General features: G+C 39.2%; 1 protein-coding gene across 17 annotated transcripts in view; it reads left to right on the top strand.

Moving 5' to 3' along the window:
- Positions 1 to 23,627, top strand: part of nav3 (neuron navigator 3) — a 518,579-nt gene that overhangs the window by 476,746 nt on the left and 18,206 nt on the right. For 10 of the 17 annotated variants that reach the window (XM_078941837.1, XM_078941838.1, XM_078941836.1 and 7 more), the window contains 11 exons: positions 740 to 792; positions 1,041 to 1,064; positions 3,591 to 3,614; positions 3,766 to 3,843; positions 9,474 to 9,557; positions 13,432 to 13,543; positions 13,665 to 13,789; positions 16,559 to 16,582; positions 16,955 to 17,121; positions 18,988 to 19,141; positions 22,591 to 22,777. In XM_078941837.1, coding sequence (XP_078797963.1) covers positions 740 to 792; positions 1,041 to 1,064; positions 3,591 to 3,614; positions 3,766 to 3,843; positions 9,474 to 9,557; positions 13,432 to 13,543; positions 13,665 to 13,789; positions 16,559 to 16,582; positions 16,955 to 17,121; positions 18,988 to 19,141; positions 22,591 to 22,777 — 1,032 coding nt within the window. The remainder of the gene's footprint in view (positions 1 to 739; positions 793 to 1,040; positions 1,065 to 3,590; positions 3,615 to 3,765; positions 3,844 to 9,473; positions 9,558 to 13,431; positions 13,544 to 13,664; positions 13,790 to 16,558; positions 16,583 to 16,954; positions 17,122 to 18,987; positions 19,142 to 22,590; positions 22,778 to 23,627) is intronic. The other 7 variants (XM_023952471.2, XM_078941843.1, XM_078941846.1 and 4 more) reach the window with 3 other exon arrangements.

The following is a 23,627-nucleotide window of genomic DNA, read 5'->3' on the forward strand; positions in this document are numbered from 1 at the left end:
TACTCCGACCGCTAAATTAAAACCCCCAAGCTTGCAAAGGTAACAAAAAAACAAACATATTTGGAACGTTTCTTTTGGCAGAAAAGATCCAGAGAGCAAACAGAGGAAGAGCCTTCGACTTCAAAATAAAAGCTGCATTTAACAGACAAAAGCCAGGAGTCTTTTTCTCCAAATATGGATTTATTGGGACAGTTATCCCCACATACCATAATAATAATGCAGAATATTCATCAACCAGCTGTCTAATGTGACGAGGATAATGCTAATAAAGCTGTTCAAACAGGATATTTAGAAAATACCAGTTTTAGAGATCGTTTTTCTATTTTATTTTATTTTATTTTATTCGTCACACTTATAAGTTGGATTGGAAGAGGCTAAAGTTGGCATTTAGCTAACCCTTTGACAGTTATTTGTTAGAGGAAAATCTATGTCATTTTTTAATGGTTCCTACGTGAACTCTATAGATTATATAAAGTTGAAAACATCAGCAGATATTTACCAGAGGATGAAGATAAACGTTACCCTCAGAAGTTAAGGGAATATAGCAGTTTATAAAAAAATCACATGCCAACTTCAGCCTCCAACAGACCGGTCTGTGAAAATGCTGTCCGACATTAAAGCGGTACATGGCCTGAGTATCCCCTGCATTTGCTGGGATTCGCTCTGACTATAGCTCCATGAGTGGCTTAGGTTCCTCCCGTTGGGAACAGTCAATAACCCCCTGGCTCTGTGTCTACAGTGCACGGCTCCTCCTTGTCTCTGGTCTCCAGCACATCATCTCTGTACTCTGCGGTAAGTGGCAGAACCCAGAACCGGACTGCCTGCTCTTCTCATCTTCTGATTAAGCTGAACTCTTACTGTTACTATGTCAGCAGCTCGGTCCCTTTAGCTAGAACATTCCATTCTTAAATTATTTCAATTCTTTTACATTCGCTTTACCTTTCAGACAGCTGATAGAAAGTTAGTTCCAGTCCAGGTATGTCTGCAAAAAAAAACAAAAAGAAACTCTTTCTAAATGAAACTCTGCTTCTCTCCTGCAGACAGAGGAGAAAGCACACTCAGAGGTAAGGATGAGGAGCCTTTCCTACATGTGTCTGTCTGCATGCTTCTTCCAGCTCCTTCCTGCTGCTTCATGGTGCCGTTTGCAGAGTGAAGCAGCTCTGCTCAGCTTTGGGTTTCATGTGGACTTCCTCTGATGGGCCTTTTCTGTGTCTGAATGCTGTCTCTGTTTGCATGTCAATCAAAGCTAAAGCAGTGATGATCCCTCCTCCTGAGTTTAGCCCTCAAACATTTTTGACCAAAAATGTCTCCCGTGTGGCTTACATGACACAAATGGAAGCAATGACCTCCTTTAACTCTATGTTGCATTGATTTTTCAGTTATACACAGGAAAACTCATCCTGTTCATTACAAAAGCTGAAGGCTAGGACTCACCAGGTGCAGTCGATGGAAAACATCCATATAATAAATCAAATTCCTTATTAAAAAAAGCTGCCAACTGATCAAACAAAAATGATAATATCGTTTAAAACATCTTACTCTACCTCTCTGTGTTGTTTCTTGTGAAATAATTGTGTCTTATTTTAGAATTGACACATTTCTGTAATTTTCAGTATTTGCAGTGCATCTGCGTTTGTGTCCAGTGTGTTTTTCTCACACCGGACACAAACTGGGAACTGCAATCGAGCAGACAAGAAAAAAATTTTACTTTTTAAAAGTTTAGTTATCATTTTACAAGCAAACATAAAACCTCCACATCCCGCTGTGACGTCTCTGTGTTTTCACAACAGTCTTTCAGAGACCATGAGGTCACATTTCCATGAAACTTCTATTTTCTTTTCCAATAAAAAGTCTAATTTCTCACTCAAACTCTTCATTATGGACGTTTTTTTAAGTAATCGATATTCTCAATCAACAATTAAATTTTCTTAATAAAGGTGCATTTTGAATTGAATGTGAAAACAACTCAATCTTGCATTTTTTTAAATAAAATTTTAACAAAAGACAAATCAGTTTTATATTATATTCTCGGGGGCTTTTGGTACCATTTAATAAAAAACATTGCATTTTGGGATTTACAATTTAATATTAGAAAAATTAAATTTAAATTCTTTGTTTATCTTAAATTCATTTTAATGTAAATTTTCTTTGAATTAAGGCACCAAAACTCATACTTATTTTAAAATCCAAGTTCATTTTAAATTATTATTTTACTGTGAATTATAGGTGAAAAAATTCCATAAATCGTTGTAATTGCACCTGTTGCGTCCAAGTGTCCGGTAAGCCATGAGGGTCAACAGTCAGTCCGCTCAGGGGTGATGCAGGTGTTGATTATGACCTTTTCTCTGCATCCGTTGACTCATTAGCTGCGTCTACATGGACAAAAGTAATCAGAATGAACGCCTGATCAGAAGAAAAATGTGTCATGTAAACACGCCGTTCGAAATAGTCTGCCCCAGCTTTAAGTGTGGGAGACCGTGATCCGTCCCGCAGCTCTAGGTGAACGAGCTACCGAACTCAGGAGAACCGTGTCTCCTGATAGAACTGTGTCTCCAAACAGAGCTCGGACCGGCAGCTCACACACGGCTTTGTTTGGCTTTCGTGTGTGAACTTTTCAAAGCAGAAATGCTGCTCAGTCCTTAGAAACCGTTCAAACAATCACGTGGATTTGTGTTTTCAGTCGTGTCCCGACAAAAAAAAGGCTGATGTTATTACCACAAATTTATGTTCAGCCAAGAATCAGATTGCAGCATTTCCACAATGGATTTTATGTTCATCCAAGGCTAAATGTTGTTAGCGTGTGTTAGCCTTCTCCTAACCCTTCTTCCAGCTCCGTTCCGCCACAAAATAAGCACTGACCACACGGATTAAAAATCAAATGATAAGAGAATAGGCGCTTCATAACAACTATAACAATAATAAAAGCACGTTTAGAAGATCATATTCTTTATTACAGAGCTGCCAAGTGTATGTGGCAGGTCGGCTTGTTTGCAGCGGAACTCATTTACGTTTCCGGTATTTTAGAGAGTACTGCGCATGTGCAAAGGATTTATTCCGACAGAAAATGTACTGATGTAAACGTTTGTTATATTCGGAAAAAAGTTTTCTGAGCCCATGTGCACGGTTAAATTCTTATCCGATCAAAACATTTTGCACGTGTAACCGCAGTTGTGGTCACACTCAAGGTTTGATTTCTGACACCTTTAACCATTCTTTTTATCTGTCCTGGTTCATCTGGTCTAACAGTAAACAGCAAATACGTATCGGAACACGGCCTTGTTAATGAGACTTGCAGCTCACGTCGCAAACAGTTTGGTAAAGAAAATTTAGAGCAGGCCTCCATTTGAACATTTTTAGTTTAAAATAACAGCATTTATTTTAAATGTGGAAACTACTTGATAGAAAACGCAGTTCTTACAAATCTTTTTGGAAGCTGTTGGCCGTCATGCATGAGGGGATATTTGCTGATACTGTTTGACTCGAGTGTAAAACTCACCCTCTTAATCTCTTTAGCTGCTTCAGTCACTTCATGCTGTTTGATGGGAGCATGCAACATAGTGTTAATTTTGACTCTTTTCTTTTCAATCAAGGGCCAAACAGTCCAAAATTCCACGGTAATCCCCCCACACTTTCTGTTCACACCTCACTCCAGAGTCTTTGTAAACAGATTACAAGCATCAGCACAGTTTTTCTTCAGCAACCATGTGGTATTTTTAGCAGCTCTTTGAAAGGCAGGCATTTACTTGTCCTGTCTTCCCAAAACAGCAAATCCGGAAGCTGCGGCGGGAGCTGGACGCCTCTCAGGAGAAGGTGGCGACTCTGACCTCTCAGCTGGCTGCCAATGTGAGTTTGCTGCCTTTGAAAGCAGTTGAAGCTTTTCTATTTGAAGCTGCTAGACTTGCTGTGGTTTCATATCTGTTATTTTTCTTCTTGCATACACAAATGTTTCTAAGAAAAGTATCTCCTAAGTTAATCAGAGGGGACTGGACATTGGGAGCTGAGGAAAGAGGTGTAGACTAGCATAGGTGCAGCATTTTGAGGTTCGAAGACCTTCAACCACCCTCTGAAGCTGAGAGCTGTTTGGGGGAGGAGCATTCACCCTTATGATCTCAATGTTCTATAACCGAAGAAGAACGCAAAGGACAGTGTTGTAAAGAATAACAAAGAAATCCACCAGCAGATGAGATGAACCAACTTCATAAGACCTGATGCTTTTTACCATCAGCAGGGCTAAATAGCACCCCCCCCCCACCCCCACCCCCCCAAAAAAAAAACATGAAGCTCCTGGTTCAAATCCCAGTTGGTTCATTTCTGTGTGTGAGTTTGCATGTCCTCCTAGTGCATGTGTGGGTTTTCTTTCTTCCCACACAAGACTTTCATGGATCTATTTGTCTGCAAGTAAATGCATCAGAGCAGAGCGGAGCAGAGAGCTTGTTGCCCACCATTGTCGCTTCTACATCCCAAATACATTATTTTCAAAAGCATTTTATTGTCTGCTCCTGATTCACAACAATTTCTATAAAGAAATACTGAGAAATGCAACATCAGAAAAATGCTACAAGAACATGTTAAAAACACCAAGAACACCATTTTCCATTGGACTGGGTCTTTAAATAGGTGTGTTTGTGAGTGTGTGGCCCGGCAACAGACTGGTGACCTGTTAAGGGTATACTCCGCCTTTGCTTAACACATGGCAGGATAGGCTCCAGCAATCCTGTGACCCAAAAGGGATGTGGATGGATGTTTCAGTTTGACCTGCAGCTTCCAAGGGCCTGCTCAAGACACAAAGTTGCCTCCATGCTAGAATTCATTTGGACAACACCCTGTGCAGCTGTTCAGTGATCGTTTAGAAGTCAAACAGCCACACCTACTCACGAGGACAATCTTGACCATGAAAGCTCACCAGCGTACGGTCGTCACGACTCACGAGTATCAAAAGTATTCAGAGAGGGGAGAAAAATCTGGAGTCACAGTGTAGCTTTGTTTATTTGTGTTGGAAAGTCAGGCAGTTTCACTGTAAAGGAAATTAAAGTTTGCTTTCTTGTGTAACACGCCTTAGTGGCAACCTGCTGAACCGATGTGACTGCAGAGACTTTAGTTTTGAAAGCAACATTAAGGAAGAAGTCAGAGTTAAGATGATAGTGTTTTTGTTGTGGTATATCTTTCTCCCTCACTATATTTCAACTGGGAAAAAGTTTTGAGACAAAGACACAAGTGTTGCTTTCTTCTGTCCAACTGCCTCTTTTTTATGATTTAATGTTCCTTCCAATGTTTTACCTCTTTTTATGGTTCCAACCAAAAGTCAAACACCACAACTGGTTTTGAGTAGTTTTCTTTGACTTAATGACTTGTATTTGCTGAAAATGCAAAAAAGTTTTTTTTTATCATGCAATACCCTAAAGTTGACCTATATTGATCACATCAAAGAAGATGGATCTTTCAGCTTTTATGTACAAATACATTTATAGTGTTGAAGCCAAAATAGTTCTTTTTATTTCGTGAGTTTGTTGCTTTCTCTACATAAATTCCACAAAATAAAACCTTCAGTTTGTCCATTAAATGAAATATGGGTTAACATATCTGTTGATGATACAGGCTGCTCTGTTTGCTGTCATACTCTTCCATGCCGGGCTACATGCAGTCTGTTCCCATGCTTAGCAGCATCTGATCTGAGCAGAAAGTCTGGCTGTTTGCAAGTCAGCGTGGTGGTCTGCTGGTGCCACCTCCTCTTCTGCATGTCAGCTCAGATTCTGTCTAAATCAAAGCCTCAGCAGCTTCTGAATGCTCTTCTATTTACAGCCCTAAATACACGTGGAGTTTGTTAAGAATAACTAATGTTTCTTTTCTTTCTCTGCTACTAATACACTTTGGTGGTTGGAAGCAAAAATAATTAAGCAAGGCAAGGCAAGTTTATTTGTATAGCACAATTCGTATACAAAGTAATTCAAGGTGCTTCACAAAACAGAAAAATGCATTAAAATCACAATACATCATAGAAATAATCAACGTGAAATTTACTTTAAAAGAAAAGAAAAAATTAGAAAATTGATTTAAAACGAAAGGAAGGAAATGAAAGAAAAGTGCAGATAGGACCTTTCAGTCATATACACGGCTAAACGGAAATGTTTTAAGTCTAGATTTGAACATGAACACAGAAGACGCCTGCCTTACGACTTCAGGGAGGCTGTTCCAGATTTTAGCTGCAGAATATTGAAACGCTGATTCCCCTTGTTTGGTTCTGACACTGGGAATCAACAGGAGGCCGGTCCCTGAGGTCCTCAGAGTACGAGATGGTTCATATGGCACTAACATGTCAGAGATGTACTTTGGTGCGCTGCCATGGAGAGACTTGTACACAAGCAGAGCTGCTTTGAAGTCTATTCTTTGAGGTACAGGGAGCCAGTGCAGAGACCTGAGCACAGGACTAATGTGATGATACTTCCTGGTTCTGGTCAGGACTCGAGCAGCAGCATTCTGGATGTACTGAAGCTGTATTACAGCTCGTTTGGAGAGGCCGGTGAGCAGGCGTTACAGTAGTCTAACCTAGTGGAGACAAATGCATCAATAAGTATCTCCAGGTCTGGCTTTGATTTTGGCAATGTTTTTCAGATGATAAAATGCAGCTGATGTTACTGACTTGATATGGCTGTTAAAGTTCAGGTCAGAGTCCATGATTACCCCTAGATTTCTGACTTGATTTGAGGGTTTAAGAGACAGAGAATGAAGGTAGCTGCTGACATTTTCTCTTTGTTTCTGTGGGCCAAAAATAATAACTTCGGTCTTGTTTGAGTTTAGCTGGAGAAAGTTGTTCTGCATCCACGCACTGATCTGTTGGAGGCAGTGGCTGAGTGAATCCACCGGCCCATATTCACCTGTTGTCAGTGACACATAGATCTGAGTATCATCTGCATAGTTGTGATAAGATATGTTATTTCTACGTATTAACTGCCCTAGTTGCGGCATGTAGAGGTTGAACAGAAGGGGTCCCAGGATCGATCCCTGGCGCACACCACAAGTCAAGTCCATGTAGTCTGAGACACAACTCCCAATTTCAACAAAGTATTTCCTGTCTTCTAGATAAGACTTGAGCCAACTAAGGGCAGATCCAGAGATGCCAACCCAGTCTTGAAGTCTGTGCAAAAGGATCCCATGATCAACAGTATCAAAGGCAGCGCTCAGGTCTAGCAGGATTACGACAGAGACTTTGCCATCATAAGAGTTCAGGCGGATGTCGTTGGTTACCTTGATAAGAGCAGTTTCTGTGCTATGATGGGGTCTAAAACCTGACTGGAAAACATCAAATGAATTGTTTAATAAGAGAAAGTCAGTGAGCTGTTGGTAGACAACTTTTTCAAGGACTTTTCCTAAAAATGGTATTAAAAAAAATATTGCTTAAAAATTAAATTCTTTCATCCATTTTCTTTAAATGTTGAAGTTTAAGAGACATAAAAGTTGCTGCAACATTACTCTGCATTTATTAGAATTCGGGTTTATCCTCTAAAACAATTTAATTCATTTTTTTGGGTCATTTAGTCTTTAATGGTTTTCTACTTTGCAGAAAATGGGCTGTTGTGTTCATTTTTGCTTAGTCTGATGTGCCTTTAAAAGAGCGTGAAGAGCAGTTTTTGCAAGCAAACTTGAAATCTTTCCAAAAACCAAAAAATACATTTTATGAATGAATAATTTTAAATAAAAGACTAGTCAGAAGTGTAGTGTGTTACAGAGTGATTACTCGTAATGCTCCCCATTTCCTGGATCTTTTTAAATCTTTCCAGCTCAATGGCAAAGTGGAGAGTGCTTGACTGAGGTCATTCAATCATCACCTGCCCCTTTGCTGTGCTGCTGCATAAGTAATTCCGCTAATACACTAATCGAAATAGATCCAGCAGCCAAACTTTAGGATTGGTTTTATTTTATAAAAACAAAATGGGGAGGTGTTTTGTTTATAGGAATAGTGCTTTTGCTGCTACACATGTAAAAAAAAATTTTAGACAGAATTTGCTGGACATGTTGGGTGTGGTCACACCGGTCACCATGCTTTTTCTGGGGCTGGGAGGCGTTTTGATGCGCTACGTCTTATTTGACGAGCTGCAGCAGCTAAGTCCCGTCAGTTTAGATCAACAGGATTGACCTAACAGGAAGTATTTGTGTTTGACAACATTTTCAAAATAAAATGGCACCCTGAGGATCCCAGAGCTGCTGTATGCTCAGGGATAAGGAGCAAATTCTCTCTCCTAAAATAAAGTGCACATCAGCCATCCTCACTCTTTCTCTCCCTCATCTCCTTCCTGTTTCTATAACCCTTGTGCTATCTTATATGACCCCTCCCTTACTTTGACGTGTTATTCCTACCATTACAAAGGTGGATAAAGGTGGAAAGATTTCATGTGATCCATGGACACCAGTGAAGATCACAAATCATTGAAGAAAAAAGGTTCAGCGCAATGTCTAGTGGGTCTAGATGACCCAACTCCCAATGTTAAAGTGCCTAGGATAGCACAAGGGTTAAACCGTCTCTCACTGCTCATCCAGAAAAGGGCTTTCCTTCAAAGACTTGTTTTGTCTTTGGCCAACTATTTCCCTCTGACCTGGACCTGAAGGAGGTCAGAATCCGGGCATGAGCATCATTGTGAGGACCCAGGATTGAGACAGATGGTCTCTCCCAGCGACACATTAGAGTCCAGTCAGCGCCTCCTTCAGAGAAGACAGGTGGGCCAGGGGGCCGGGAACCAAAGCTCACAGATGGAGCTGGAAGGAGATGTGGGCTTTCAGGGACTCACTTGAAGAGTTGGCATTTCTAAAGGTTAAGACCAACGCAGAGTCAGGCGGAGAGGAGGTGGCAGCAGTGCAGGCTCTCTGTGTATGCTTTCTGATTCTAATTTAAAATATTTTGTGTGAAGCCAGATACTTTGAGATGTTCCAACGTGCTGCTACCTCTCAGGCTTGCCAGAACAACAAAAATCTGCCATGCAGCTTCACTGTGACGTAAAAATGGAAAGAAGGGCTGCACCTGAACGGTCAAAAAGAAAAGATGGTTGGTCTGCAGCGCCCAAACCTCAGATGTGAACTTCATCCAGTCCTGAACTTCAAGAAAATGAAACAGAGAAGTCACATGAGCTTTTGTCCTTCTGAAACTTCTGGGCTTTGTTGTTTCAAACATCCCATCAGCTCATCTATGCAGCAGAACAGGAGCTTCATTATCAATCGTTAGAAGGAGTTTTAAAACGGATTGAAATCATTTCCTGTTAAAGCTCGCATGAAGCCTTTGTTAAGTTCAGCTCAATAATTGGAGAGGAGATCTTCATGTTGTTTGTCAAACTCAACACAAGATTTAGTTTATATTCATGGCAAAGAAGTTTCCCTTTTAGACTCTTTTCTATTGAATGCTTTTCTGCCAGCTTTTAGAGTGTTTTGGTTGTTTTTTTAATCCTGCAGAGGCTTAAGTCAGCTCTTGTATTTCCTTGTGTTTGCAGTCTCACCTGGTGGCAGCCTTTGAGAAGAGCCTGAGTAACATGACCTGCCGCCTGCAGAGCCTCACCATGACTGCAGAACAAAAGGTAAGGGGTTTTAGAGCTGAATATTAAACAGCACGGGAAAAGATGGTTGGTGCAGCCGTTTACTGCTTGTCACTGAGTGCTGTGATGATTTTCTGAATCCCTTTTGCTTCCTACATTTGTTCATGTTTCCACGGTGATGCCAGATCTCCATTACAGCTCTTTGTAGTGTCTAACATGTAGCCAGAAGAAAAACATGAAATAATAACAATTCTAATAGAACCAATTTAAATGTTGCTCAGCTCTGAAATTTCAAAACAAAAGTGATAAACATTACATTTTTTGTTTTATCCTGTAACAACAGAGATGTTGCAGGCTGTTGGACCTACCATTACTCTTTGACACGATCAACTTGAATCAGCTGATTCTGAAAACAAAAGCGGCTTTTCATATCAGTGTTGCGTCGTTATGCAACAATTTATGTTGGTAATGTTTTGCATAACGATGCAAAGCTGCTTTTCTCAACAACAGAATCAGCTGATTCACATTGATGGTCCAACTTTGAATTGCCAGGACCATTCTAAACTGGACCGTACCACTCAGAGGAAACAAGGTTTAAGTGAACTTCAGCACATTCAAAGTTACGGTGTTATTATTAAACAAAACAAAAAATATTAAAATAAAATAAAATATATGTATTACAGTGTTCCCTCATTTATCGTGGAAGTTACATAAAATAATCTGCGATAGGTGAAATCCGCAAAGTACAATTACAGATGTTTTAAGGCTGCAAAATTCCTCACTACACAATTCATCCACTTCTCTCAGACAGACATGAACATTTTCGTACTTTTCTCTCTTGTTTAAACTCTCAAAGTGTCATAGAAAAGTTAGTCCAGCTGTCCTCAATACAGGACATCAGTTTAAGTCCCACCAGGCGCGACTTGGGAGCCCAGTGAGTCCCAATCCTGGACTCACAAGACGCTGAGGCTACCCAAACAAAACACGCGGAGTCAGCATCAGAAACAGTTAAGAAAAGCTTTCACTCTTTTGTGTTTTTGGACTCATTTATTTAGTTCTTCAGCTGAGCTTTTGTCATATGTTGAACAGACTTGGTGTCATCAAACCACCAGCTTTTCTAACAATTGTAAATAAAGTGAAGAACTCAGCCGGTCAGTTATTCAGAAAGACCGTTTTGGAGTTTTTCAAAAATGCCTTCCAAATTAAAGGTAAACCTTCCCATGATTACTTCTAAAGTTGGAGGGCTTTGCGCTGGTTGCTGTGTAATAAGCCCCTTTGTGGTTACCTTGGAAACCGACCGAGCTCCAAATACTTTTACATTTGGCTTCAGAAAGTCACTGCAGTGCGTCTTCAAAACAGTGCGACTGACACACCAAACACGGCGGTAGAACATAGACGCCATGTTTTTTGTTAAATTTTTTAGTTTCACTTCAGCATCAGGTTAACATTCCAGAGTACTCGTTAGTAATCGCCTTACAGTGCAGGCAAAAGACCTATCACTTCTTTTATTTAGAATAGGTCAGTATATTTTCCAAAGGAATGTCAGTCCGGTCTACTGGATACCATTTCTGAAAATGTTCTAGCTTTGGTCAGAGCAAAATAGAAATATGCAGTGTGATCACACATTGACTTCAACAAATTCTCCTCACCGCTGCTAATGCAACACTGTGTCTGGGCCATTAATTTTTTCACACAAATAAGGTGAAAAGCTCTGAAAATGTGGGATTTTCTATAGAATCAACTCTGAAGGAATTAGTTAAACATTAAATGATTCCATCAGACAATAACTTCCACTGAAAGGCATGTTCAGACGGTAGTTGATATTTATTTGAACTTTATCATTCCTGTAAACATTTAAAAATGTGTACGTCCTGTTGTTCATATTTTACCTACTTCTTCCTTGATCCTCAAAAGGGATTTTAAATGTTTTCCTATCTCAAAGGATAAAGGTCTCCCCCTGATGACGCAAACCCACTGAAGCATGATAACAGCTTCTTAATCCTCCTTAAGGGAAAGCAGACTGGAATCTGATGGACGCCGTTCAAACTTTTAATTAAAACTATCTGCAGGCCTCAGCAGGTTAAGCAGACGTGGTTCTCTCTGTCTTATTGAGTCATTTCAACAGAGTTTGGACCTTCCAAACTCTAAGCGGGTGATGCTGACGCAGAAACTGATTTACTGTTAAAAAACAGAGACCTTGATATAGGTACAGTTGACGTGATTTCACACTGGGCTGTTTGGTTCACGGCAGAGATGTTTTTCCTCTAATGGTTTGGAGCATTTGAGCAGATGTGAAAGCTTATCTGAACTCTGGGTTTACCTGGATTCACTTGCAAAAGAGCTGGTTTATTTCAAATGCGGACCAAAGATTAGAAGTGGAAATATGGGAAATCTAAATCATTGGGAAAAGTTTAAATAGGAGTTCTACAAATCAATATGAGGGAAAAATAAGCTGAAAAAGATAGAATGACTTCAAAGTGAATGTTCTGCAGTCCAATAATAGGTATTTTTTGCCAGTTCTAAGCAAATAGTTTGTATTTTTTGAGTTTTTTATTAACCTAATTGGAGTTTATTTTGATTAGAGTGACAAAAAACTAGTGTAATAGATGGAAATGACTCATTTTAGAAAAACATTTGAACAAAATGAGAATACCATCTTAGCACAAATTGGTTCAATCCTCAGAAATTTAATAGGTATACTAAATTAATAAGTTCTTCCAAAGATTACAGTGTACCGGTAATTTGAATTTTTTTTCAAATAATAAATCAAGTTTTTGTTTTGTTAAGAGCAGTGTTTTTTTTAAACAAGATCTACTTTTTGCTTGACAAAAATCCCAAGGCATACCAGAAACCAAAATTGAAAAAAAGAGAAATTAGTAGTACATGTTAATCATGTACAAGTTCCTCGAGGACTTTATGGGCATTTTTGTTATAGTTGTAATACTGTAATAGTTTTATTCATTTGGCCAAATCCTTAATGTAACTTTAACAAAAATGTTTTATTCATGTTTGTTAAGAAAATATTAAATATTATTTCAATTTAGCTTTAGTTCAATGTGTCTGTTGGCCGGTTAAGCTTATTTTAACTTTTTTTTTTTTTTCCAAAAGTGCTTAAAGTCTGAAACTGAATTTGTCCTTTAATCAGAAAGCAGCTGTTTGAGTTAGAACAATGACTTGGACCAAAGACTGGAATCTTTGGCTGTTAATGATTCCTTTGTTTAATGTTTGTTCTGCTTCATGATGGTTAATAGCAGCGCAGCAAGTGATGCTGTCACATTAACTCAATGAATCATGGGAGATGTAGTGAACAAACAGTGGCGCTGAATCTGGACAGACTCCTGTCTTTAAGCTTCATAATTTTATGCGTTTTTTCCACGGTCTGCCTGTAGATCCTGTGAGACGCTACACTCTAAACACGATCTCTAGATGGTATTTTTGTTGGAGCTAAGAGACTTTATGAGCCGTGTCAGACCAGAAAAAGACAACGTTTTCCAAATGTTTTCCAAAATGAGAGCAATTGGCTTAAGTTGCAGCTAGATGGTCATCTTATCAAAGCATCTTAAAAAGAAATCAAATAAATACAAAGATAAAAAGTATTATACAATCTTTAACATCACCAACTACTTAGTGTGAAACCTGGTCCTGTTTGGATGAACGCAGAGCTGACATCCTGATAATGCTGAACGGCTTTTTGGAACACTTAGGTGAAGTCAAGTTATTTCTCACTGCACACTGGTTCTAGATCCTAGCTCTCAATTAGAGAAAATTCTCAACTGTTCTGATTATGATGGTGCTTTTGAACTTTTTTTTCTTTCTTGTCAAAACCCATTAGGATTAACCTCCTCCAGACTTGCTCAGTTTATATTCCACATTTGTTCCGGTCTTTGTCATAGAAAATGTCTCGTTCCGATCACAGGAGTCTGAACTGGCTGAGTTGAGGGAAACCATTGAGATGCTGAAGACTCAGAACACGGATGCACAAACTGCCATCCAGGTGGCGCTTAACGGTCCGGACCACCTGCACAAAGGTACAGAAAACCAACATGGCATCAGGTCAGCTTCTGAGAGCCTTGGCTGGTCATGAAAACAGAGGCATGTGTAGCAGCCAAGTTCAGTGGAACGCTGCAAAACTTGGACCGTTTCTTCCAGACTTACGCATTCGACGGCAGCACTCCTCAGAGAGTATGTCCAGCATTAACAGCGCAGCCAGTCACTCCAGCATGGGAAGCTTGGGGAAGGAGGCTGAAGATAAGAAGAAGAAGAAGAAGAGTTGGGTGAGTGAACGAAAAACATGCAAGAATTAGACAAAAAAATAAGAAAGAAATAAAAAGTATTTCATCCTCCTGTTATTTAAATCTGCTTTTAAACATTTGCTTCAGTGTAGTAGAGTTTGAATCCTTTAAAATCCTATATTCTTCCAGGCTCCCATAACACAGGTGTCCGTCAGTGCACGCCTTCAACTTACTGCAAGAATCTGGATGTTTGTAATAACTGGAAATGTTAAGATGTTTGACCTCAGAGGATTTACAAAAAAAAACAATATCAACTGAATTCTTTTCACCCAGTTTTCAAATGTGCTGTTGGTGATTACAAAACTGAGGAAAGGTGTGTTATTTTTTAGAATGTTTTTATTATATTACTGTACATGGCTGTTTCTTTAACATTATGTATGTTTAACCTTCTTACCCCCCACCCCCTCCCACCAGCTGCGACATAAAGCTGGAATCTTCCGCATTTCTTTTCCTGCGCTGTCTCCTGCAGCTTTGGCTGAACCCTCAAACTTCTGCATTTTGCTAAATGACTGATAATGTATTATTGTTCGGTCTCAGCTAACGAAATCAGACATGAAGACACTTTTCATGTTTGCTGAAAAAGAAGTGTTCTGTCGTCTCCTAAACATTTCCAGTGAGCCTCGTGGAGGCTTCCTCCCCAGGAACAGTTTCCCTTCATTTGCATTTGTTGCATGATGGGTGGAGGGTCATTTGATGAAGAGCAGAACCGTGTTGTCTCAGGAGCAAAAAGACATTTTTGTTATTAGTAAGGAATTATATAACAAACATAAATAGGATTTCATGAGATGAGGATTATCTCTGTGCTGATGTTGACTGTTTCAGGAGGCATCAAGTTAGTCACGTACAATCATTACTGATGAGCTCAATGGAAGAAATACTTTTGCTATAAATAGATCGTATTTTTAGTCTTTGCTGCCCTTTAGTGGGTTTTATTATCTGTGGCTGTGTCCGGGCGCAGCATACCCCGTGACCCTGAATAGGATCAGGCAGGTATGGAAAATCAGTGAGTGGTGTGGACATGTTCCACAGTGACAGCGCCAGGTCTCATCAGGCTCACATGCTGAGTGGTTTAGGGAGCATCAGACAACATTTGCACTCATGGACTGGCTTTCAGTCACTGCAGAGGACAGCAGTGTTCAAGGGGTGTGTCATTCCACCCACACTGTAGTTCAGTTACCCCTTATGAAAAATAAAAAAGACATTTTGTGTTTGACCTGGACATTTACTTTGGTGAAGTGACTGTACAATATTCACAGCACTACTAAAATAAATATATTAAAATAATGAATTTCTAGACTATAAGTAGGAGAAAAACTCTGAGGTCAAATCCATTTGTTTTGACACATATCCCTTTCAGGTCATGAGCTGCCAGATCCTAACCCGGCTAGTGTTGGGTGCAGGCGGGGTTCAGGGTTCAAATCCTTTATAAACATTTTCAGATATTGGTCAAGTAGTCAAGCAGTTTTATATTTACTAACATTAATTACACAATTAATACTATAACAATACAAAATGAATCAGTCTGAGGAAATGCAGGTCACAGTCATGGAATCCCCTAAATAGAAGAATATGTCTAACACAGTGAAACTTGTTTTTTTCATTTGCATTCAGTTTATTGTGTTTGTTTTAATTAGATAAATTGACTTACAAGAAAGGTCTTTTTTATTTTTGTAAATGTTAAACATTAAAGGGCCTATATGATGCTTTTCTTAAGCCTTTCAGAGTGAAATATACTCATCTTTATGATCACATGTTTTCTTTGGCACACTAAAGAACACAGTTTTAATGAAATCTGAGTTATTTTTGCAGCTAATTTCCAACCCGGAAGTAAGACAACTCGATCTCTGAAGCTACGCCTTTTTGTCCTTGTGGGTGCCGCTCATTTTGTGATGTCAACCTAGAGTTGGCCTCGACAGTGTGTCTGTTTTTTCGTTCGCAATAACAAACATCTAAACTTTTGCATAGATCCATATTGCGATTAGCCGATCACCGCTAGTTCCACTGATAAAGTGGGGGTGGGGCCTGGGGGTGGTGCTGGAAGTGCAAACTCTTCCCGAAAAGGGCTATTCCTCACTTTGTGTTGTCAGGATGTGAGAACATGCACATTTTCATGGATCGAGAGGGGCTGGTGCTCAGAGATCAGGTTTTTAGAGGTAAACTCAGAAATACATGAATGAATGAATGAAAATACCGCTTTGGGGTTGTTATTTTACATAATAGAGGCCCTTGAAGCATTTGGTTTTCTGTATGTTTATTGTCCAGTTTCTTTCTTGATTTTCCATCTCTCACTGTTCAAATGAAACCACCACAGAATGACAGACTGTCAGTTTCTTTTTCAGTGGGCAAACCTAAAAAAATTCACTAAGGTTCAAATACGTATTTCCTCCACTGTAAATGCTGACTTGTATAGGAGGATGCTGCAGCTGTTTAAATGACTGTTCAAAGGGACACATATTTGTGTTTGTTTATGGTCTCATCCTGGCTCATTGACACAACATGACATTCATGCTTTCATCACCTAAAATCTACTTTTTCTTATCTGCAGATTAAAACAGTGAGAGCATTAGTTATTAGCAGGAGCGGCCATGATGGCTAGCATCCCATTTCTCAGCAGGAATAAATGTTATCCCACTGAAGGAAGTCCTTTGTAGCTTCAGGACTATATGGCAGCAGATGGGTGTGAAGTGTTTGTGGCGTGGGGGTAAATGGGTGCTTGTGTGGCTTAACGTGGAGTGTGTTTTGCATCTTCAGGTGGCTGATTCCATCCCGGCTCAGGTCAGTGGCCTCGCAGCGGTTGTTGTTCATGTCCACGTTCTTCGCCTCTTCCCTTCTCTTCTTTCCCGTTTCTGTGGAAACATCGGCATGGATACGACCAACCTTCCCCTCTCAACCCTTTCATTTCCTCATTTACCTCCTTTATTCATTTTTAATGCCTGTTTCATTTCTAATTTTTAGGGTCATTAAACAGTTTGCCGCCCCCCTCACCCATCTCATTCTGGTTTATTCTTACAGCCTGCTCTTTGCCTCGATTTAAACCTGACAGTGCCTTTGTTTGGAAACAGCACGTACGGAGTGACCTGCTGATGAGTCCAAAGCTGATGGATCTGAGTGGCCGTCTCACCTGTGCATGTGTGGTGTGTGTTGCAGCTGCGCAGCTCCTTCAAACAGGCATTCAGCAAGAAGAAAACCAAATCCCAGTCAGCCCACGATGAGATGGAGGAGATGACCGACTCTCTGCCGTCCTCGCCCAAGCTTCACCACGACAACCGACAAGCCAGCATTGCCACGCTGCGCTCCTCCCCCTCCACCACAGAGTGAGTTTTACGCACCCACCCCCTGCACACAACTATATATACTCACCGAAAATGTCTGCAACACACCTTCTTTGACTTCTTTGACTGTCATTTGTTTTCTTTCTACATTTTTCTTTAAATCCTCCCTTCACACTTTCCTCCAACTCATCGCTTCATCCTATCCTGTCACGTTTCTCCCCTCCTTCAGCAAGTGCATTTGCAATAGCAAGTTTTCCCCCATTTGGACACCAAAGAAAAAGCAAAACGGTCATGTGGTCTACAAACACAGATCTCGGTAACGGGCACTGTGTGTGCGGCATGAACCTCAAGAGTGTGTGTGCTGTGGTTTGTGTTGCTGTGACTCTCTTCTGCAGAATCGTCGTGTTTCGCTCCTGCACAGAGTTTGTATTAAGTTTGTATTTCTACTTTGGATGACTTGATAAGTTGATTGGAAAATATTCCCACTTTTTTTCTGTTTTTCTCTCTTATCTCACTTAAAAGTGAGTAGAAACCAAAACTTCGTTTTCATTTGGCCCCTTGAGTCGTTAAATGTGCAAAGCAAGATGAAAAATAAAGCATATGGTCATTTCCAGAAGTTGGGATGGTTCCAATATAAAAACTGACTTTCTTTTGTTAAGTTTGTTGGACTTTGAGGATTTGGCCTGTGTTCTGTCCATTTCAAGTGGGAAACAAACAAATCCAGCAGGGCAAGTCGAAAGAGACCTGAAGCAGAAAAAGTTCTAACGGGCAAAGGTTGAAAAATAAGGAGGTAAATTGGTTTAATCAGACTTTAGAACATAAGGCGGCACACACCAGACACCATGCAGTGTACGACATCATGCTCATAACCCAATTCCTTTAACACAAACAGAGAGGAGCGATTTTAGATACATTAAATTAAAACGGTTTGTGTGTTTACCTGCAGCTATAAGCCAGCTGTGGGAGGGGCTGAGTCACTGACTGCAGCATCAGCTGATTGTTGACCTACCAGAGTCTCCGCCCTGCAATGGTCTAGTACTGGTACCTCATGTGAACCTTCACCACACAAAGTGGAAATAACGGATTGCTGGATTAAAGTCTCCATAGTCCTTCAAAAACTCCCAAAAAAAAAAAAACTGTTGGCAGTTGAAGTAATTTAGCTGATTTACTCAGAGGGTGAGTAAAATAACACTTCTGCTGGAATGCAGCATTAAAGGCAGGAAACTGAGGCTGGAAGAGTAAATTACAAAAAGAAAATAACATTTGAATGTTCTTTAAGGAAAACTAAGGCAATGTTCAAAAGCAGGTCACATGCCACTTGTGGGTGTGACCCATAACAAAAACAAACTGAAAATGTTCAAGTTTCAACATTCCCATCAAATTGAATGGAGCTGCAGGACTCTCCTGATCTGAAAGTATCTTTAATGAAAATAGAATAGGCCAACCCTTTAAATATGTTATCTTTCTTAAAAAACAATATAGAGGTTTCTTTTGTTTATTATAATATAAACATTTCTTACTTCTTTATCGTCAGCATTTGATTTTTTTTGTTGTCCCTTTTTTTCATACATTCTTGACACTTTTCTGGTGCTTAGCAGCAGACGTTCAGCTCAACAGCTCCTTGACTCATTGATAAAAGTCCTCTACAGTTGAGTTAAAGTTGTTTTGTGCATGTTTATACACTTAAAGAATAGCCACCAGTGTTTGAAATTAATCTTTTAAAGTGTATCATCAGAGGTGGGATTTCCTGTTCAGAGTGTCCCGCTACTTTTCCTCCCATCCATCAGGCTCCAACATCCCTGTGACCTCCAGCTTCTCTTTTTTCTTTTAAATATGTGAACTCCACACCATTTGGCACAATCCTAAATTTGACCCCCAACTCCACGCTGTGTGTAATCTCACCTGCAGGCTGTGTGAATGCACCGAGGCTGAGGCGGAGATCATACTGCAGCTGAAGAATGAGCTGAGGGAAAAAGAGCTCAAACTCACCGATATCCGGCTGGAGGCGCTCAGCTCTGCACATCATCTGGACCAGATCAGGGAGGCTATGAACCGCATGCAAGTAAGCCTAAACACCGATTGCACAGATTAATTTCAGTTTTTTAAAAATGGTCAACCTGCAACTGCACAACCCATCTCTACTCAGGAAAAAGTTTTTATTTTGGTTTTTGGCTAGTGACCCCTAGCCGTAAATTACAACACTGATGCTTTCTTTGAAAGAAAGAACTAAAGGAACATATTGTTTTTCACAGAATAGTTATTACTTTAAAGATAAACCAATAAAAAACTACAAATAACATGTACTTTGAACCTAAACTGAGAAAGTAAGCATGAAAAAATATGGATCAATTAGAGAAATTCAGGAAGAGAGTGATGAGCACAAGAGAACACAAAGACTTGTCAGAGGAACGCATCTGGATTCCATAAAAAGTCTTTAAATTAATTGCCATAAGCTATAATAACTTCTAAGTTTTAAGAACTTTAATACTAATTTAGCTAAAAATAGTGGAAGTTTGTGAGAGAAAAAAACTACTGAATTGCCTGAAGCAGCTAAATGAAATATTTCAACTGGTATCTTAATAATGGATGCCTTACTCTCCCCCTCTACCCCTGTCACTCTGGTCAGAACTGCTTGTGATAAATCCATGAAAAAAAAACGCTCTTTTTCCAAATGCCAGCTTTCTTTAGGTTTTATCTCCATAGCAACCATTTTATTTTTTGGCCATCTAGGGGTGACGAACGGGTCTGTTTCATTTTTAATCCACAAAAGTAAATTTTTGGATTTACTTAGCAACTGAGGTTTTTTGCTAACCACGTCCACATTCGTAATATGTTCATATCCTATGTCATATTATTTTATCCGGCTTAACCCAACGATTCAGTAGTTTGTTTGTATTACATTTTCATGTATTAAATATTCACAATATTCTGGTAAAAAATATGCGAGCAAAAGAGGAAAGCCACTTTTGTTAGCTTCCCAATACTGCTTTAGGAGTTAGAAGGAATTGACATTTTTAGAAGGCAGCAGAGCCATTTTTTTCTTCTTTTCTTAATTCAAGAGGTCAAAGGTTAGTGAGACTTCAATTATAGACTTCACCTGTGTGTGTGTGAAATTTACTAAAGACCGCAACAAGTGTTCTTTTCCCAAATGTAGGCGTAAATGTAAAATTGGCCAATTTCACCCTTTGCCACAAAAAGGTCGCCAAGCTGTGGGTACTGTGCCATCCAATAATAATTTTAAAACTTCCCTCTGATATTCCCAACATGTGTGGATTAGTGGATTTTAAAATGTTCTGAGAACCCCACAAAAGATTTTGGCCCCATTCATTTTTTGATCAGCTCTGCTGCTGTGATGTCGTCGTTTTTTACGGGCCACTATTCAATAAGGCAAAAATCAATTTTCACCTCAAACACAGTAAGAAAAAAGATTTTTGAAAACAATCTGGTCCGTCAGTCCAGGAGTGCTGTGGCACAGAATAAAGTTTAGCCTCAAATATAAAAGGGGTATATTTGTGCACTTCATATTTTTTAAGCTTCAAAAACCTTGATTGCAACAGTAACATCTGTCCAACTCTGAAGGCCTTCAGCTCTTATCTGTTTGCTTAGCTGTCGGTCAGGACAAGTTACACAATAGTTTAATTGTTTACTCTGATAGCAGAATCCCCTGTCAACTATACATTGAAAACCTCCTTTTGCTGTTCTGTTGTTTTCAGTGATTCTTCTGGAGACATGTTGTGTCGTTTCATGTTTAAAAGAACGCACTTTTTTAAAAAACATCTGCAATCACCATGAATATCTCAGCCAACCATTTGATGGTGGTTGTGGATTATCTCATACAAGGAAGGCTTAACTTTTCCTTATGGGTATTACGAATAACTCCTTCTTTGATACTGATCACTCGAAGTGAGCTTGGAGATTAAAAAAGCGCCTTATAGTCTATAATTTCAGTGAAACTGATTTACAGGAACAGATCTTAACCCTTAGTAGTCCTGGGCCTTATGGAGCATTGTGTTCCTTTATGATTTGCTGGAATACTTTACTTTTGAAACAGTTTTTTTGTGGCAAAGCTTGATATTCATTTTCTTAGTACAAGCCCAGCTTCTTTTTACAGATTTCTTTTTTCATTTCATAATTACAGCTGTGGTGTATATTCAACTTTTGCCCCACAACACTAGAAGGCGCATTGTATGACTGACTGTGAGCTCTATATGTTACATCGTGAAGAAGAAGTATTAAAGAAGAGAGCGGGAAAGCATTTTGAGTCATGTCCTGATTTCTGTAAAACCTGAGGATTACTTTGACAAGCATACAACAAGCTGCCCTATAATTTTACAGTAGGCCTAAAAATGTACAAAAAACAAAGCCTGAGCGGTCAATTGTTTTTAATACACAGTTTGCAAAAATTGAGAACAAATTGCCTTATGTTTTATAACAAAGAGGAAAAGTGTACAAGTAAAATACATAAAGGAAAATGCCGAACAAGGTGTTAATTATCAGAAAGCAATGGACAACACAGAAGCCCGAATAATTATCCCGCCCGCTCATGCCATGGTCACTTATAGAATACATAAATATTCAATACATTTTTGTACTTTATTCTTGTTTTTATTTTTTTTAGTTTAACTATTTAATACGTGGTGCAGTGCATTGTAATGGTAATGGACATCAACTGCAGAAGCAAAGGGAAGCAATATATATGCATATATTCACAATGGGTTAAATAAAGCATCACTTCAGAGAGGAACTTAACCTCTTATCACTTCTTTTTGTCCAGAAGATGAAGCTGAAGGTTGTTTTAAAGAAACCAGTGCAGTGATGTAGAATATTTAAGCGATGTGACCGGAATACTTTTTAGGTGTGCATTATCACTTTTTAATCCACAACCGACAGCCAATCAGAATCGATTATTCACCCAGACCATGGTATAAGATTATATAAGTCCAAGAAAAAAATCTAATTCAAGGTTAAAAACAACTTCAAAATAATACCCTTCTTACCTCTTTTTTTTTGGTAAGAAGGATTTTTTACCTCATAACCATTTCAAATTCTGAAGAATTCGAATCTTTTTCTAAACTACCCAATTGATCCAAATGCCTTAAAATGTCTGTCACATTCATTGTCTTTTTGCGACTATACTGTACATTATGCTGGCTCAGGTAGAGACACATCATAACTGTTCAGCAAAATGTACTTGTCAATATCCTATTTGTTTTAATTCCTTGATTTCTATTGGCTTAATATTTACTACTTCGGCACAACAAACAAGGACAGCAATTTTTCTTGCGACTTGTAAAATGAAATCACGGTCGTACCTTTTTGGACATTTAAATTTGAGGGACCTTGTCAATTATGTGTCATAACTCTTTGTTTGAAACCAAACATGTCAAAGCTAATGACTTTTTTGAAACCTTCTTGTTATATGTGTTATTATTGCATCATTGCCACATCATTGAAAATGAGAGATGCTGTTGGTTGCTCTGCTCACATTTTGATTCCTGTCGCCATAAACAGAATGAGATTGAGATCTTGAAAGCGGAAAACGATCGTCTCAAATCCAGCGGAAATGCCACGCCAACAGCCACCCCCGTCAAGACAGCCCGGCCGCCATCTGAGACCTCCAGCACATCCTCATCATCCTCACGCCAGTCCCTGGGACTTTCCCTCAATAACCTCAACATCACCGACACCATCATGTCAGGTCAGTTCAACGTCTGCGTGCTTGTTCAGGTGTGTTAATCTGTAGAGTTCAGTGAGTTTGACTCATTCTTTAAGATCATTGAAACTTCAGCTGTTTTTGTTGTAACAAAGTAATAGAAACTGAGAGAGAAATCATTTTTCTGCTGTTTTTTTTCTGCTGTTTTTAATTAAAGCAATAATGTCTTTTTATTTTACCAAACAGAAAACAATGAATTAGCTTGATGAGAATGATAAAAAGTATTCTATGATCAATTAAAAGAAGTTGTTGTTGAATTACTCACAGTATAAGGAAAAAGATTTAATTATGGTCGTAGACATGATTAAGATTGATAGAAGACAGAATGGTATGGCCTCCTTCAGAGCCCATCTTTCAATTTCTTTAGGACAGTTGTTGGTTCTGCTGATGTGAAACAGATTTATCTGCAAAAGAAACAACAGCTGCTGCCGTCCTCCATCTGTACTCCAGGAAGAGGAGAGGGCAGGTTTCTGGACATGCAACACTGTTCTGGGCCTCACATCTTATGTGACGCTGTCTTACTTTTGTTCTGTTTTCAGTAAATTTAAGCAACTTTAACTGGGCATAAAAGATCTCTTGCAGCTCTACATCTCATTCCCAAAGCTATCGTTAGCGTTAGCATAAATAAGAATAACAATCGTAATTTCCTTCATAATCAAACAAGTAGCATTCAAAAAAGTACTTGTAACATTTGTCTAACTTTGACCGGGTTGTAAGAGAGAAATGATCCAGGACTAGTTTAATATCGTCCATACAATTTTGGGGATGCAGCTGTGCAGCATTATTCTGCAGGCAGGATTACTTTGATTTGTATTTTGATTTGTCAACGATCTAA

The sequence above is a fragment of the Oryzias latipes genome, chromosome 23, assembly GCF_053564925.1.
Source record: "Oryzias latipes strain Hd-rR chromosome 23, Olatipes_Hd-rR_3.1".
In the NCBI taxonomy this organism is placed as follows: domain Eukaryota; kingdom Metazoa; phylum Chordata; class Actinopteri; order Beloniformes; family Adrianichthyidae; genus Oryzias; species Oryzias latipes.